General features: G+C 38.2%; 2 protein-coding genes across 6 annotated transcripts; one reads left to right on the top strand and one right to left on the bottom strand.

The window, feature by feature from the left end:
- The first annotated feature begins 2,089 nt into the window (after positions 1-2,089).
- LOC121644934 (putative ferric-chelate reductase 1) lies at positions 2,090-6,757 on the top strand. Its single transcript, XM_041993200.1, has 7 exons — positions 2,090-2,236; positions 2,632-2,726; positions 2,969-3,175; positions 4,176-4,280; positions 4,418-4,559; positions 4,685-4,801; positions 5,807-6,757. The coding sequence occupies exons 2-7, from the start codon at positions 2,634-2,636 to the stop codon at positions 5,857-5,859; spliced, it is 717 nt and encodes a 238-aa protein (XP_041849134.1). The 5' UTR covers positions 2,090-2,236; positions 2,632-2,633; the 3' UTR covers positions 5,860-6,757.
- Positions 6,758-8,895: 2,138 nt separating this feature from the next.
- On the bottom strand, positions 8,896-16,728 carry LOC121644926 (heterogeneous nuclear ribonucleoprotein C). Of its 5 annotated transcripts, none has more exons than XM_041993186.1 (9): positions 16,575-16,728; positions 14,203-14,307; positions 12,551-12,819; positions 11,717-11,810; positions 11,504-11,554; positions 11,161-11,327; positions 10,559-10,672; positions 10,259-10,425; positions 8,896-9,441 (listed from the first exon to the last, which is right to left on the bottom strand). In XM_041993186.1, the coding sequence occupies exons 2-9, from the start codon at positions 14,205-14,207 to the stop codon at positions 9,337-9,339; spliced, it is 972 nt and encodes a 323-aa protein (XP_041849120.1). In that variant the 5' UTR covers positions 14,208-14,307; positions 16,575-16,728; the 3' UTR covers positions 8,896-9,336. The 5 variants fall into 5 exon arrangements, with proteins under 5 accessions (XP_041849120.1, XP_041849123.1, XP_041849121.1 ...); XM_041993189.1 differs by having other exon boundaries at positions 11,717-11,789; XM_041993187.1 differs by lacking the exon at positions 16,575-16,728 and adding an exon at positions 16,166-16,561.
- Positions 16,729-16,975: the final 247 nt, after the last annotated feature.

Genomic DNA, 16,975 nt, shown 5'->3' with positions numbered 1-16,975 from the left:
ATTATCAAAATACACTCTTCTCTCATCTTTATGTGTTTTTTTTTTTTTTTTAATTCCAACAAAAAAGTCTTAATTTTACTTGCTTTGTTAAATTTTGACAGAAGTTTGACAGGAAATCTCACTTCAGTTGAACCTCGAGACCATAATGAAAGTGGATGGAAAATTTTAATTGTCTTTCCTTTGATAATCAAAAATCTGAATCAAAATATTTATTTTTAAAAAAGTCTTCATGGAAGTGCTTTGTGCAATCAACAATTTTAGGTCATCTAAGGGAAGAGACCTTACATAGCATCGGGGCTTGTTTAACCCCTTATCAAGCGGGGTCATTTTGGCAAAAACGCCTGTAATATGACCTCTCCAAATTAGAATTACTGCTGTTATTGAACCCTCTGAATTTAAAGTACAGGCTTGGGCTCTTTGTAAAGGTAACACTCTCTAGTTTCACCCACAGCAATCAGAATCACTGTAAGTATTACTGATTTAAGTTCTACACTTTAGAACACATAGAAATTTTTTTTTTGTCCTCGCCTAACCTGTACGGACAGAATGAGAGCAATCTTGATGGGAAATATTGATGTTTGACCTATAGAGAGCCCTCAAAGGTAAGGAAAGTCAACATTTAAACTTTCTGCTTTTCTGTAAAAAAAGCTTTAGTGTTAGCGCTGTGGTTGTTGCGTGTCAAAATGGTTTATATCATCGGAAAGACGAGACTTTGAGCTTTCATTTGATGTGTATATTGTGGGCATTCATGACAGAGGGGCTTGCACACATGGCTGCAATGTTGTTGATTAGTAGTCGTGTACCGATATTTTGTCACGATCGGCAGCTATGAATCTGAGCGAGTGGCCATGACTTGTGGAGTCCCCCAGGGGTCAGTCCTTGGACCTCTTCTGTTCAACTTGTATATGCTCCCTTTGGGTCAAATATTACAGAACTATAGCATTTATTATCAAAGTTATGCTGATGATACACAACTTTATGTGTCTCTGTCACCAGATGACTGCAGTCCAATAGACTTATTGTGTCAGTGTCTGGAGCAAATAAACACCTGGATGAAGGAGAATTTTCTACAATTAAATGAAGACAAAACTGAGATTATTCTGTTTGGTAGCAAAGAGAAGAGGGTCAGCATTGGTAAACACCTGGAGACTCGGGCTCCTAAAATCACCGACCAAGTTCATAACCTTGGAGTGTTGATAGACTCAGATCTGACTTTCAGCAGCCACATCAAAGCTGTCACTAAGAAGCTTTTTACCAGCTCACAAACATCAACAGAATTAAAAGTTTAGTCTCCCAGAAAGACCAAGAGAAGCTCATCCATGCATTCATCTCCAGTAGGCTGGATTACTGTAATGGTCTTTTAACAGGACTTCCTAAAAAGAGCATTAAACATCTGCAGCTCATCCAAAACGCTGCTGCTAGAGTTTTAACCAGAACTAAGAGATCTGAACACATCACACCAGTTTTGAAATCTTTACACTGGCTTCCAGTCAGTCACAGAATAGATTTTAAAACCCTTCTGATTGTTTACAAATCCCAGAATGGTTTAGGCCCAGAATACATCTGTGATATGTTCAGAGAATATCCTAGAATAAACCTAGCAGAGCTCTTATATCCAAAGACTCTGGTCAACTAGTCCAAACCAGAGTCCAGACTAAACATGGAGAAGCAGCATTTAGCTGTTATGGTGCAAACATGTGGAACAAACTGCCAGTGGAGATTAAACTTTCACCAAATGTAGACATTTTTAAATCCAGGTTAAAAAACATTTCTTTTCTCATGCGCCTATGCATGAAATCTGCATGTTAACTTTTTAACTTATCTTGCTTTTAATCATTTTAATGTAATTTATTATTTTATTGTGATTTTGTGTTGATGCCTTTTACTATTCTAAATATCTGTAATGCCTTTGTTTTATGTAGAGCACTTTGAATTGTCCTGTACATGAAATGTGCTGTACAAAAAAACTGCCTTGCCTGACCGGGACCGGTATGTCTGCATCATAAGGGGTTAACAGAAAGTTTTCAGTTGAGACACACCCAACACCCCTACCCAACACAGGTATGTCCTCACAACGCCCAGCTTCCATTTAGGATGCTGCACAAAGCTCCTCCTCTCCTGCGTCAGGGCTGACATAAATATTGCACCTGCAGGCATCAAGCTCAGAGGAGCTGAAAGAACTAAACTTTACATCAAATATTCCTTCAAGTCAACATTTAATCTTTACAATACCAAGGTAAGTCTCTTCAGCCTTAATCACACTTGCTTGTGATTGATTTTCATTATTTATTTGTATGATTATAGAAAGTCAGTTTCGCTTCATTTTATTAACACAAATAAATACATTTAATTTAAATTTAATACTTTGAAAAAATTTTGCATTAATCATTTGAAAAAAAGGTTGAAATAAGTCTAAGAAATCGGTACCTTTTCTATTTATAATAATCAATTATAAAATATATTTATAATATATTGTACAGTGACATATTCTATAATGATATTTTCATTTGAAAAAAATGCAAATGTATTGTTAAACTTTTTCCAGTAAAAAAAAAAATGTACGTTTTCTTTCTTTTTTTATCAGTTTCATTTACATTTACTCTTCTGTGTCAATGTGTTTCATTTTGGCAGAAATGGAGCAAACATTGATCCTGTTGTTCACCACTGTGATGCTTTTTGTGGCACCAGGTGTCAATGCAGATTTGTCATTTGCAGCTAATCAGCAGGTTAGCTCTCTTTCATTTGGCGCCACCTTGGCAGTTTGACTTTTGTACTTTAAACCAGTAGACTACATTTGTTTGAAAACCACTTTTAGATACAGCGATTCCTTTGTTTACTTTAACTGCTTTGGGTTGCAGGCTTTTGTCAGAAGTGGGAAATATAATATAACAATATATAATATAACAGATAGATCACTAATGGTTATGCAGCCTTCTAATAGTGTTATGGTTTCTATGTTGTCTACCAGTTTAACATTACAAGGACAGGGTGTGCAGTCACCAAACTGTGTGTGAGTACACCGGATAGCTGTGACCCTGCAGGAAATGGCGTATGTCTTTTTGGATCTGTGAATGCCGGCACCCCATCGCCTCCAAATGGTAACCAAATGGCCTTTGAGCTCAGTGGAAACTCCTCTGGATTCATCGCTCTGGGGCTCATCGCGAATGCATCTGTGGTACAACACAACACTTTAGTTTAAATCAAGTTGCTTTTCCTCAAAATCTGAAGTGTTTAAACTGTAATATCAACTTAACAAGAAAGAGGATTGTGTGGTGAAATTAAGTAAAGTACATTGTTAATGATTAAGTAAAAGTGAGCAGTTTCAGTTGTCTGGTGCTCATGAATGAGGTTGAAATGAGGTTTAAGTTTAATAAACAAAAACTTACCCATTTCTTTTTTCCTAAATAAAATTCCATCCATTTAAATTTCTCTTATCAAAAGTGATATAATTACACAAATTTAAATGATGGTGATGAAACGTATCAAATTACATAATTAAGCATTTTTGCTTGTATCCCTAAATTTTCCTGCTAACACTAACAGACTTCCAGTTGACTTTTAAAATAAAAAAGAAAACTTTTGTGTGACTGAAAAAAATACAGCCAAAGGAATTTTTCTTTTATTTAGTCTTTAATCTTTCCATTTTTCCAAATTCAACAAATAGCTCAGGCATTCTATTTTACCAGGAAAATATTATGTCAGCAGTAATGTTCATTCAATATGAGACTTTTTGTCAATTTTAGAAGTCAAAGCCAGAGTGAGACCATTAATTTAGTGACCCAAATATGCATTTGAAGTACTGTATGATAAATTAAACAGCTCTTTTTAGAACAAGAGATGAAGGCATTACATTAGTTTCATCCAACAGAATATTTATAAAATAATACAGATCATTTAGATGACTTTAACATGTCTGTTTTTAACTAAATTGATTCAGATAAAATTCATTTTAAGGAATGGAAAATAAAAAACAGTCAAATATGTTTTAGCTTTGTCTGTTACATGATGTTGTAGATAAGTACAGACAAAACTGGAAAGGTTGGAAACTCAAGTATCATGTGCAGTACTTCCTCATTTTATTTACTTGACTCTAACAGAGACATGATGTTGACTTTCCTCCTTGTGTTCACTCTGAGGATCCAGCTCAACCTTTAATCACTGCTGCTGTTTTTCAGGGTACTTCGATGCTCTTTGTCTGTGCTCAAAACAGCAGTGGGTCGTTTTTCTTCCAAACACAGACTCGAAACAACACAGATAACACGCTCACATCACTAAACAGGGTGAGGCCTCCACTTCACTGAAATGTGAAATTAACACTCTCCAGATTTATCCTCCATGTAAAACATGAGGCAAAATATTTCATTCCACTAAATGTTCTTTATGTCCTTCTGCTTTTCCTTTCATTTAACATTTTCAGACTGTAACACAGATCCAAGGCAAAGTAAATGGTTCAAGTATTCAGTGTGGGTTCACTGTTCCAAATCTGAATGCCTCTAACACCAGGAGTGCCAGTGATACCACATTTATCATCATCCTTGGGTCTGGAACTGTAAATGGAAGTAAGGCACAGCATTCCACCATGCATTTTTTTATTTTTTTTTGTTTTACATAAACATATTTGAGACCATAATTTTCATAAAATGTCATAACAATGACAACATTTTGTTTCAACACTTATCTTCAGACAGTCTTGGGAATTTCACTGCCTCCCTGACCACTGGCCCTCTGAACCTGGCCAACCTGACCAGCAATACTTCCACCACAGCAGCACCTTCATCAGGGACGAACCTTCACTCTCATGGTAAACTATGTACTTGTTTAAGCTCTATGCCCAAAGATGCTATATTTCAAGGGGATTCAGTAAATTTAAATGGACAATACACCAAATATGCGTAAATCCACATTAACAGTTTAATTATGCTCCATTACTTACAGCCTATCTTGCCATAGTTCTCAATAAACAGACAGACAGACAGACAGTCAGACATACATCAAAGTTTACAGACATAATTAACTTAACTAAGGCTGCCATCTTAAACCCAGCAATTACAGTCCCAAGTCTTTTTGAATATGATGCCACAAGCTTGGCACACTTATCATTCCTCTTTGCAGCACCTCTCAAGCTCCATCAGGTTAGATGGGAAGCGTCGGTGCACAGCCATTTTCAGATCTCTCCAGAGACATTCAATTGGATTAAAGTCTGGGCTCTGGCTGGGCCACTCAAGGACATTCACAGAGTTGTCCTGAAGCCACTCCTTTGATATCTTGGCTGTGTGCTTAGGGTTGTTGACCTGCCGAAAGTCTGAGATCAAGAGTGCTCTGGAGCAGGTTTTAATCCAGGATGTCTCTGTACATTGCTGCATTCATCTTTCCCTCTATCCTGACTAGTCTCCCAGTTCCTGCAGCTGAAAACATCCCCACAGCATGATGCTGCCACCACCATGCATCACTGTAGGGATGATATTGGCCTGTGCCTGGTTTCCTCCAAACATGACGCCTGGCATTCACGCCAAAGTTCAATCATTGTCTCATCAGACCGGAGAATTTTGTTTCTCGTGGTCTGAGAGTCTTTCAAGTGCATTTTGGCAAACTCCAATTAAATCATTTTACAAAAATAGAACTGAAGAAGAAGAAAAAGATTGTCTGGTTTTCATAATGAAATAAAATAAAATAAAAATCATCAAAAGAGGTGAGGATTATTTTGAGGACAAAGAGTACTAGTAATTGTTTAATGTCCTTATCAGGAGTTCTCCTATAACTTCTACATTTAACTTTCTTAATGTCTTTTTTGTCATTTCCCCTCCAGCTGTGCTACTCCTGCTGAGCGTGCTCACTCTGTCCTTCCTGAAGGCAGCCTGACAAAGTCCAGACATGAAGCTGTAACCAAACGAAGATGCAATGAAGGAGCTGGTTTACACACCGGTCCAAACTGAGTGTCAGAGAATTTGTAAAGCTTTTACACTGAACTAATATTCAAATATGAAGTTGATCTTTTTGTACTATTTTTGTATTTTATAAGCACTTGTAGTTAACAGAGTTTCAGTCATCAAATACAAAATCTATTTCTTAATTTGTACATATAAATTAACATATATTTAATTAAATGTACAAACTATATTATTCTTGTGTTTTAATTCTACTGTGACTCTATCTATCTCTGATCTATTTGTTGACTGTATGAAATGAAACCCCAGCTTACTTACCTGAAAACAAGTCAAACTGAGATTAATTTTTTCTGGGTAATTGGTAACATTTGGTCTTGGGGAGCTGCGCCTCTCGTCATGATACACTCAACAGCCAGTTTGATAATGTACATTTAACTCCTTGTCTTGGAGAGGACGTGTCTGATGGTTAAATTCTGATTTCCTGCTACAACCTCTGATCCAGATTTTCAAGTTAGTGGTGTTTTTTTTTTTTTTTTTAAAAACTCCTACATCCCTGAAGTTCTCATATGTGACATAAAGCATGTTTTAGTTGACTCTCTCTCATATGCATGAAATTGTTTTGGCCTAAAGTCTGCTGCAAGAAACATCCACTAATGCTCAGATTTTAGGTGATCAAGCACAGCCCGTATTAAAATGTGTGCAGCTGTAACAAACTTCTGCAAACCAACTAACTGAAATAAAACATGAAATAATGCAGATTCTATTGGATAAAACATGACGTCCACACACTCAGTTAATGGAGGAATGGTAAATTCAAGATGAATCAGTTTTCTGTTTGACTGAACTGAATAAATTTTTGCTATTGGACAAAACTTTTGGTTTGGGATGTTTTGTTCAAAAGACAGTACATTATTAAGGTCTCATCAGACCAGAGAATTTTGTTTCTCATGTTCTGAGAGTCTTTCAGGTGCATTTTGGCAAACTCCAGGTGGGCTGCCATGTGCTTTTTACTAAGGAATGGCTTCCGTCTGGCCACTCTACCGTTCAGGCCTGATTGGTGGATTGCTGCAGAGATGGTTGTCCTTCTGAAAGGTTCTCCTCTCTCCACAGAGGAATGCTGTAGCTCTGACAGAGTGACCATCAGTTTCTTGGTCACCTCCCTGACTACGGCCCTTCTCCCCCGATCGCTTAGATTAGGCAGCCGGCCAGCTCTTGTGGTTCCCAGCTTCTTCCATTTGCAGATGATGGAGGCCACTGTGCTCATTGGGACCTTCAAGGCAGCAGATACCTTACTGTACCCTTCCTCAGATTTGTGCCTCAAAAATATCCTTTGTGCTCTACCATGTCACGTGTTGGACTTTATAAATAGACAGGTGTGTGCCTTTCCAAATCATGAACAATCAACTGAAGTGGACTCCAATTAAGCTGTAGGAACATCTCAGATGAAACAGGATGCACCTGAGCTCACTTTTGAGCTTCATGGCAAAGGCTGTGAATACTTATGTACATGTGATACTTGGTGTTTTTAATTCATTTGCAAAACTCTCTTAAAAAAAACATTAATTATGCATATTTACATTAATATGCCTTGTCCCTATTCTTAAATAAATATACACTTTATTATCTCCATAGGGAAATTTGGCTTGGACTCAAGTGCTGTTACATTAGCTGCCTTGACAACATTAATACACAACACAGTACAAACAACAAGCATGAGCCACACAGCAGAAATCATAAAAATACTCCACAATACCCATTTGAGATTAAAAAAAAAAGAATAAAACAAGATGCTAACCCCTACAGCCCCAACAGAGATATTACACTGTGTAAGTGGCCATAACAGAAACTATTTAAAATAATTTATGATTTTGATAGAAATGGGGACAAATTAATTCTTAAAATGGTTCAGTATCCATTTTGGAACTTGTTACCTTCTACCAGAGGTAATAACTTGTATTCAGGATAAAGAATGTGTGCATGTCTGTCTAGACTGCTCATGGATGGACTGGAGGGAGACGTTTCCAGTCTTCCCCATCACCTTCATGACAGACTGTACCAAACAAAGCAGTTCAGATTTTCCTTGTGCTTACATCTTGTATGCTCTCCAGCCTGATAAAATGATCCACACCAAAACACTCCTACTCTCCCTAGTTTAGTAAAAAGTATGAAAACGAGAACACAATGTGGTCATTCAATATAAATACTATGGTACTTGTAGGATTTAACCTACTTATTTTCCTCATGGTGGATGAACAGTGGAATATTGTGCCCCCTATTGCCCGAGGATCCAGCACCATCCCCGTTCCCTTTTTTTTTTAACATTAATAAAGAGATAATTCTCATCACACCAATGGACAAAATTAACGTCAGTGAAATACACTGAAGGATGGGTTTCTGTGTACAGCAGGCTGAGTATTGCAACTAACTAAAAGCTTTGGTTCAAACTTAGCTTGTATGTAAACAGTCTTCATCTTACCGATCACGTTGTAATGTCATCAGACCAGGACGACACCCAACACATTAAAAGTTATTGAGACATTTAATTCTATGCTGTGGTATACTCACCACTGTTAGCTGTTCTGTCAATACATATGAAGGAATTACTATTACATGCTTTTACTAAAATGTCCTACATTCATATTATAGCACCAACATATGCACTTCTTACATTTTTTGTAAATTCCTCTACAAAAATGAATATCCTTAACTTTTTGTGAGTAGTATATCTATCTCACCATGATACTTTAGGGGCTTCATATACATTTTACACAAATATACACATCTTCCATCATTAAATCATCCAGAATGTTTCCAGTTGGCAGATTTTATTGGTCTTCATGCATCAAACTAAATTCACTTATTGGTGTAAAATTGCTATTACATTCATTTCTATCTGTCAAACTATAAATGATCTAAATAAATCTGTTAAACAAAAATTTGATTTCAGCATATTTTACTGCAGGTTGAGAATGAAAACAGACAAAAAAAAAAAAAAAAACATCAGTACACATTTCATTTTAATATTTTATTGCAATTTATTTCTTTACAGTTAAACTGAAAAGTATAAAAAACTGACATTAACATACAGACACACAAGATCAAACAGACTCACAGAAGAGAAAAGAAACCAGAAGCTAAAAGCTGAATTTACGCCTTCGCATTAAGACATGTCCGTCGAGCTGTCGCCTCTGAGAACATTACCAGTCCATGTTCCTGCCTTCTCCCGAAGACGAGTAAAAACACAAACCTACAGCTAACTATTCATGTTACAATGATACCAAACAATTAAACAACAAAAGGAAAAAAAGAAAATTCTTCAGGGACGTGACAGTGTGTGCGCACCATGCTTGTGTTTGTACTTTTGAGTTTTCTATCTACAACGTGAGTGTTAAAACAGGAGACCGAGCTCCTTGGAAGCTGATAACGCTGTGCACGCCACTGCAGTACGAAACTACGAGTCATCGTCACCATTCACGCTGTCTGCATCATCATCGTCGCCTTCCACATGCTCTCCCTCCTCCTCTTCCTCTTCTTCCTCTCTCTCTTGACTTTTCACCTGCAGAATTAACAAAAGAGATTAATACCAGAAAAGATATGCACACAAATCATATTTTCCTCTTTCTAGTATTGTAAGACTTACATCTTTACACATACCTGTCTAGTGGATAGTTTAGCCTATTCACTTCTCTTTTTATCCAACTTCTAATAAAAGTAGAACCAAAAGGAAATCTTAAGTGGTGTTTTACAAGCCCATTAGTTGATGGGGATTCCTAATAGGGATATGTGGACATCTAGCTGTAAAGTTGGATAAAAAGTCAAACATACATCGTTCTGAAACTGACTTAAGGCCCATTTATGCTGGACGCAGAATAAAGATACGCAGACAGATTCATCCGCCTTCTGTATCAGTTTTCAGGGAGCTTAGCTATGCGTCGCTTATCGCAGAAGATAGAGCAATACCACCAGAAATCGCGGGGGCAGTGCTGCGCTAACACGCAACCAGCAAAAGGAACAAACCAGAGAAGAAGAGGAACAGGAAGGAGATGACGCATAACCGCCAAATAAAAAGTTAAGAGAAAGTGCTTCTCTGTGGTTTTCTTCCTTCTTTTGGTGTTTTTGGACAATCGTAAGCAACTTTATAACGGTGCATTACCACCACAAACCAGGGTTAAAACGTGGAAATGAACTTGGCACCTACCACTTGTGGATGAACTGACTAAATACCCACAGAAATGTAAAAGATGGATTGAGGGCGACAACGTATGACGAAACTGTCCGTCCCCTGCATTGTGCATAAACGAGCCATTACCTGATTTGTTTAAAAGCTATACCAGACCCTCATTCCTAATACTGTCACCATTTGTTGCTCTCACCTCTTCATCCTCCAGCAGGTCTCCCTCTTCTTCCTCCTCCTCCTCCTCCTCTTCATCCGAGTCATTCATGTCCTGGCTCTCCCTCTCTCTCTTCAGTCCGTCGTCCTTCTTGTTGCTGGAGTGTGGAGGTGAAGTTACCTCTCCAGGCTCCGGTTTTATGCTCTTAGCTTTTGACAAAAAGGAGCGCACATTCATTAATAATTATCTGTCATCTATAATCTGAGGTTAAACGGCAGAATCTGAGAGAAACTGGTTCTCTGAAGCGTTCGTTAATATTTATCATGTCTGAAACCATCCTACCCGACTTCTTGTTGTGATCCTTCTCCATACGCTCCAGACTATCCAACAGGTCGTCTACTTTGCTTTTAATCTGGCTCAACTCGCGCTTGATGGTCTGCAGCTCATCCACCCTCACTACAGAGAGACGGGGTGACAAAGACTTGTACATTTTACCTTATTACCTTAACACATCATTCCCATCGATAGCAAAACACACACAGCTTGGGCTCAGTGTGAGGAAAGGATAATCAGAACATACCAACACATTCTTCATTTTCTAAAGGAAATGTGATCTTCAAAAACATACACTTCATTAAAACAGCTGAAGCTCTTCACATGAAAAAAAAAGGCTATTTAAGACAGTTCTGTAACTACAAGAGTCTCAAAACCCAGTGCATAAATTCTTCTTCCCTATAACAGCAGACTCATTATCATGCATGACTTTAATATTTACACAAAGAAATATGAACCACCTCACGTGACTCCATACTGTGGTTACTACCAAAACAAACAGCCTGTTTTGTGCTCCAGAGTCCATCAACAAATTAACTAATTTGCTCCTTTTTACTCAATCTGTACTTTTTTTCTTTTAGATTTCGATACGAGGGAGTCAGGACACCCACTTGTTCTGGATGACGAAGTTCTCTGACTGCTCTTGGATGAAGAGAAGCTGCTTTTGGTTCGCCGGCTGCTTCCTCCGCTTAGACTGACCCGCGGGCGCTTGGATGGGATAACAGCCCGGGACAGGGGAGGAGGGGGGGCAGGGACACGGGATGGGTAGGAGTACATTCTGATGCCAAACAAACACAAATGTTTAATGAACTCTCTCCAGGCTAGCTTTAGTAAATACAGCTGTCAGAAATGTTTACTTAATTTAAGTTAAATGGATACTTAAGAGACGGAAGAAGAAAATATTTTGATAATGTGTGTGTGTTCTTTCAAAACTTGGTGATACTGTTCACTCACCTGTCATAATAATCTCTCTGGAAGTCATAGTCAAGGTCGAAGGAGGAACTGCTGCTTATAGAGAGAAGAAGGAAGTCAGTGTGAGGAAATATGCAGTTGTGACAGCATTTCTACGTTCTTTCCAGGCTTTAAGAAAGTAATATGATGTCTCCAAAACAATCACACATGACTTTTTTTTTTAAAAAAATGATGAAAACAGCCTTCTAAGTTCACCTGTACATGTCTCCAGCTGAACGCTTGGTGGTTTTTGACCTGTGTGGTTTCGGTTCTCCAGCCAGGTTGATGTCTGAAAAATGACAGACATAAGCTGAAGGAGACACATTGGAGAGTTTACAAGGAGATCACAGCAGTTTTAAAGGCTCAGTGATTTTAGTTTCCTCAGATCACACAAATACATTTGTCACAGGTTTACTCAGGGAAAAAAGAAAACCCCGTAAGTGTCTTGGCACCAACAAGATTCCCACATAATCCTTCTGTGAGCGCCTAATTTCTCATCAACAACAACATCCTAATTTGTAAATAATTCCAACTCAATCTTTAGGTAAATGTGTTTATTTTGATCATATTTGTGTTCATTATTAATAAGTGAAACAAGAAGCTAATGAAGCAAATGTTGGGGGGGCTGAGCCTCTTCCTCATTCACATTTTTAATCAAGTTCTACATTTTATTTTTGTCCTTACCGCACATTGGGTTGCCTTATGTCAAAAATTTTAATTGAGCACTACAAACTTCATTGTTATGACTATTATACACGTTCACAATTTCTCAAGAAGATACAACTCATTCAAATGGGGTGCAACATCTGCATGCATGTACCTCCCTTTCAGGCTTAAAACAACAGGTTTTAGGTTATTATTATTATTTTTATTATTATTAAGCACAATCTTATTGGAGGTCTGTATGAGTTATTGTGTAAAGAATCAAAAATAATATGATCTGTTTGATTTTTAAAGTAAAAAATGACAGTAACCAATAACAGGGCCTAAAAAAAAGATAATCTTTCGAGTAAAATTCCTTGAAACAGAGTGTAAAGATTCAGTCCTCACCAAGAACTTGTCCCACAATCATCCTCCCGTCCTCCCCGGTGACAGCGGATCGGGCGTTCCTCTCGTTGGCGTACTGAACGAAGGCGTAGCCCTTGTGGACAGAGCAGCCTACAATCTTTCCATATTTGGAGAAGATGGCCTCGACGTCCGCCTTGGTGACCAGCAGGGTGTTGAGGTTGCCGATGAAGACCCGAGAGTTGAGGGAGCGCTGGTCGGTTTTGTTGGTGACGTTGCTGCTGGCCATCAGGCTGGAGGTGGAGGATGAACGTCTGACAGTAAAGAGACACACAGATACACATATTCAAGATTTAGAGGCAGATGGTGAAACAATGGCTCCCTCTGAAGTGCTCCTGCTGACACCGACTCAAATGCGAGGAGTCCTCAGCTATATGGACTATAAATCTAGACAACAGGATACATGATCCGCAGGGTTTCCTGAGGAATTAAGGTTAATAGAACAACAGCTGAGCATGATGGACAAAGGAGGAAGGTGCAGGAAGACATAACGTGTATTTTGATATTTTTTAGTTCCTTTGAAATTGCTTTAAAAAAATAATAATTTTTAAAACTCTATTAAACAGGCTAAATTGTTTGAACCTCATTTAAATGCTTAAGGACAACACTTAATAAACTTAATGAACTCAGATATGTAGCAGAACAGAATAATATAGAATTCCTCATTCAGCTATCATAGGAAATGGATTGACAACTAAATGTAATACCAGATTATAAAGCAGGTTAAATGCTATACTTTAGCAGAGCCATTGGCATATATAATCCAGGGTTTCAAAAGTGTCTTCATTGAAGTAATTAACACACGGTACATAAGATGCATAACATGCTATCTGCTATGCTATAAGCTTTGCCTGGAGTTCCAACATTAGGACCAAAATCCACACTGGACAACCCAAGACTCCACACAAGTTAGGTTTAAATACAGTGCTTATTAAAACAGACAACACAAACCGCATCAGCACACATCCATGCTCATCTAGAAGATAAGCACTTTACACTTTCACTGCCAAACATTTGTTCTCTTAGAAGCTCAACACGGTTCCATCTTCCTGTAATCCAGCAGACAGTGCAGGGTTATTCTTTAGATTTAGGGGAGAAAAAAGCTTTTAGATTAAATAACATGTGACTTCCCAAGACTTACCCAAGCTTGAGTTTGATTTAATCATGTTTTAGAAGTGGTGATCTTTATGAAATTAGTTTTTTTTGTTAAGTCCATGATATTATCTGAAAACCTGTAGATGCTTTTGTTTAATTTTTACTTGTGGGCTTTAATATTGTCTCATTTCTCTCAGCAGTGCTGTTACACAAGTAAAGCTGCATTAAATATAAGGCATTTATTAAGATTAAAGAACACTTGAGCCCTGTTATAAAACATAATTCTCATCTTTCTAGTATGTACCATCATCAAACCACAAACAATATCCCATAAAAATTTGCATACATCCTCTTTTAGTGCCATTTTACTGGCAGAATTCAATATGATGACTAAAAGGGGGAATTAAAAAAAATAACCAAAGAACAGTTTTTGTGACACAAGGAAGGGGCTTGTCTGACTCTAGAGATGTGAACATAAAAACAGCAGTTTTATCAGCAGTAACCGCCCCGAAATGACAGGGGGTTTAACATTCAGCACTCACTCCATATCGTCTGTGTGCAGGGCAGTCGTCTGATGTTTGACACTGTGGGCTGGGCTCAGTTTGGGCTGGTGTCTTGACCTTCACCTTCGCCCCTCGCGATTTATACTGAGGTGACAGAAAACACACCTCAGTCAAGCTGGGCAGGGTTACGTTGTACCAAGTCTTACCTGGTTGTAGTGTGTGGAGTCAGTGGTGAGGAAAACATAGTAACACTGCTCCAAAAAGAGGTGCTACAGCTAGCCATGTTGGGGAGCTAAGAAATACTAATACATGCTAAGTGCAACATCTAATGTTGCTTGACAGGGTCAGGGGAAGTGGCAAGAAAGATTATTATATTTTTATCATAAGGAGGGTGCAGTGGCTTCAACACTTGTAGGTCCACATTGGCTTTGGTGAGAACAGCCTGAAAATGTGGTTATAGCAGCTAAGAACGGAGTTATGTTTTTCATTAGCAGTAAATTTAATAACCCCTTAAAGAGTATTTTTCACACAAGCATTTTAACAAAGATAATTACATGTAGCACAATCAAAACTTTGAATGCTCCTACACACTGAAAATAAATGTGTTTGGGACTCTATAAACGCTAAAATGTCCTACATGTCTAAGCATTAGGTTATGTGAGCCTTTTGTCTTTATTTTGAGACAAACTGAAAGCTAAAGTTGATTTATTAAGTACTAATAGACTGTGGTGGATGCACAGATTTGACAAACAAGGTGATATTTTTGGAGTAAAAATGTTCCCTCATTTCATAAATGGATTGTTTCATTCATCCCATTTCTCTAAATTATGGAGGAGCCTTGGTGAAGGGCTACGTTGCATTACACAGATTCAGAATTACTACAAACTAATGTGCAAATAAATCAACATTAGATGCACCATCCAAAGCAGAAAGGAGTCTTGCTATTATCATAATTACAGTTATCAAAAATATGGAGTTGTGTCTCACTTCCTCTGCTTATGGAAATGCATGTTTACTTATCTGAAAATCTCAATGTTTCAATATCAACAGTGATGAAATGCCAGAGCTGTCTACATGGCAGGACTGCTCCTGTTAGTGCCATCTCTTAATTATGTGTTTGGAGGTGTAGGTAGTTTGCAGTTCATGTAAACACCATTTTGTTTTTTTTACATAGATTCCATCTCTTTTATAAATACTAATGCAAGGCCCAATACAAACTCTCACACTGGCCATCCTCCCTCCATTTCCTGGGGGTTGTTTTTTTTGTTTTGGTCTGAGGGTTTGTGGTCATCTGGATAAGGGGAGCTTTCATTTGCAGACCCCAAACAAAGGGGTTAACAAATTTCTAGGTTGTGATTTCAAGCACATTGTAGCCCTAATAGCTCATCTTATTAAAAATAAGAGGGAGGGCCTGGAATTGCGATTGGGTAATAAAAGGGTTCCTTGGGTGTACCTGCGGCCAAAAGATGAATGGGAGGACGTGATTTAAATTAGATACACATAAATCAGCCATAATATTCTTTAATATGAAATGTTTAATCATGTGTATTGTGACGTTATATAACACCAAGGCCGCTGGCAGTCCACAGCAATCAAAATCAGGAAAAAACAAAATCATCATGCGAGGGAGATAAAAAAAAAAAAAAAAAAGTGGGGGCGGGGAGAGAAAAAAGGAAAAAAAAAATGGGGGAAAAAACACTCCGTGAAAAACAAGCTGACCGAGAAGAGTAAGCCAGAAAAGCAAAATCTGGGAGTTACAAAAATGTTTTACCTAAACCATCCACAACACATTTGCCTGGATATCGACGGCGCCATCACCAGGCTTTAGTGTGAACCACAGGCCTGGGCTAGCCTCAGAGGCTCAAAGCCGGCTAGCATGGCTAACGTTAGCCAACCACAAATTGAAAAGCATGAAAAAACAAACAGCAATCTGATCAGTTCTTGTGCTTGCAAAAACCGACGCTTGCAAAATTCTGATAAATATGAAGCGGATAACACGTACTCATTCATCGATCAGGAAGATGCTGCGGCTACCAGACCAACAGAGCTTCTGACGCTGTTAGCTAGCGCTAACGTTATCTGGCCGTCTGGCTGAAAAGCGTGCCAAAAAGAAATGAGTCCTGGCAAGGAGAAATATCCACAATACTAGAAAAAATAAAGCTAGACAAGCTTGCAAAAATATGTGAAACTGTATCTAAGAGGCATCCAAAGAGTTGAGTCTCTAAAAACAACAAGTAGCGTTTTTGTCTTTGGGGGACGAGCATTTCCACGTTAGCTAAGCTAGCCACCCCGCTAGCCAGCACATTATGTCCTGTCCACTCGCAAAATAGAAAAAGCATCGTAGAAAAAAAATCCAAAAAGAAAAGAAAAAGGAAGGAAAAATGAAAAATATCTGGGGACAAAATACTCACCACGACCTTTACCAGCAAAATGTCTTGCTTTCAGTAAAATCTGTCAAATTATTTAGGTCGTCCTTTTAATGTACAAGCGATTCGCCCCCTTGAGCTTCAAACTAGCTTTCTTGTAGCCAAACGAGCTAACGTAGCAGACGATGGTGAAGAAGTGGGCAGGGGTGCTTGTTTTGTAACACAGACCAACTCGAATTAGGCGGAGTGTCTAACTAATATATTACAGAATGAACACCTCCACATCCGGTGCACACTGGTATACAAAACAAACTAAACAGTCGCTTATGGAGATCAGTCTGGTATCCCTCCAAAACAAAATTTCACAACTTTCGGCTTCATGGAAAACCATTAACAGTTTTCAAAGAAATCTTTCTTTTTTTTGTATTGAATTTAAAGTAAAGTGA

Source organism: Melanotaenia boesemani, chromosome 8 (genome assembly GCF_017639745.1).
Source record: "Melanotaenia boesemani isolate fMelBoe1 chromosome 8, fMelBoe1.pri, whole genome shotgun sequence".
NCBI classification, from domain to species: domain Eukaryota; kingdom Metazoa; phylum Chordata; class Actinopteri; order Atheriniformes; family Melanotaeniidae; genus Melanotaenia; species Melanotaenia boesemani.
This window is presented reverse-complemented; position numbering and strand designations above follow the sequence as displayed.

What these genes read in the sequence shown, in the direction of transcription:
- LOC121644926 (XM_041993186.1), bottom strand. An exon ending in GATTGTGGGACAAGTTCTTG is followed by an intron (nt 11,811 to 12,550) that starts GTGAGGACTGAA and finishes TGTCTCCTTCAG; the next exon opens with CTTATGTCTGTCATTTTTCA. An exon ending in GGATCACAACAAGAAGTCGG is followed by an intron (nt 10,426 to 10,558) that starts GTAGGATGGTTT and finishes TTTTGTCAAAAG; the next exon opens with CTAAGAGCATAAAACCGGAG.
- LOC121644934 (XM_041993200.1), top strand. Translation starts at nt 2,634, where the DNA reads ATGGAGCAAACATTGATCCTGTTGTTCACCACTGTGATGCTTTTTGTG. An exon ending in CATTTGCAGCTAATCAGCAG is followed by an intron (nt 2,727 to 2,968) that starts GTTAGCTCTCTT and finishes GTTGTCTACCAG; the next exon opens with TTTAACATTACAAGGACAGG. An exon ending in GTCTGGAACTGTAAATGGAA is followed by an intron (nt 4,560 to 4,684) that starts GTAAGGCACAGC and finishes ACTTATCTTCAG; the next exon opens with ACAGTCTTGGGAATTTCACT.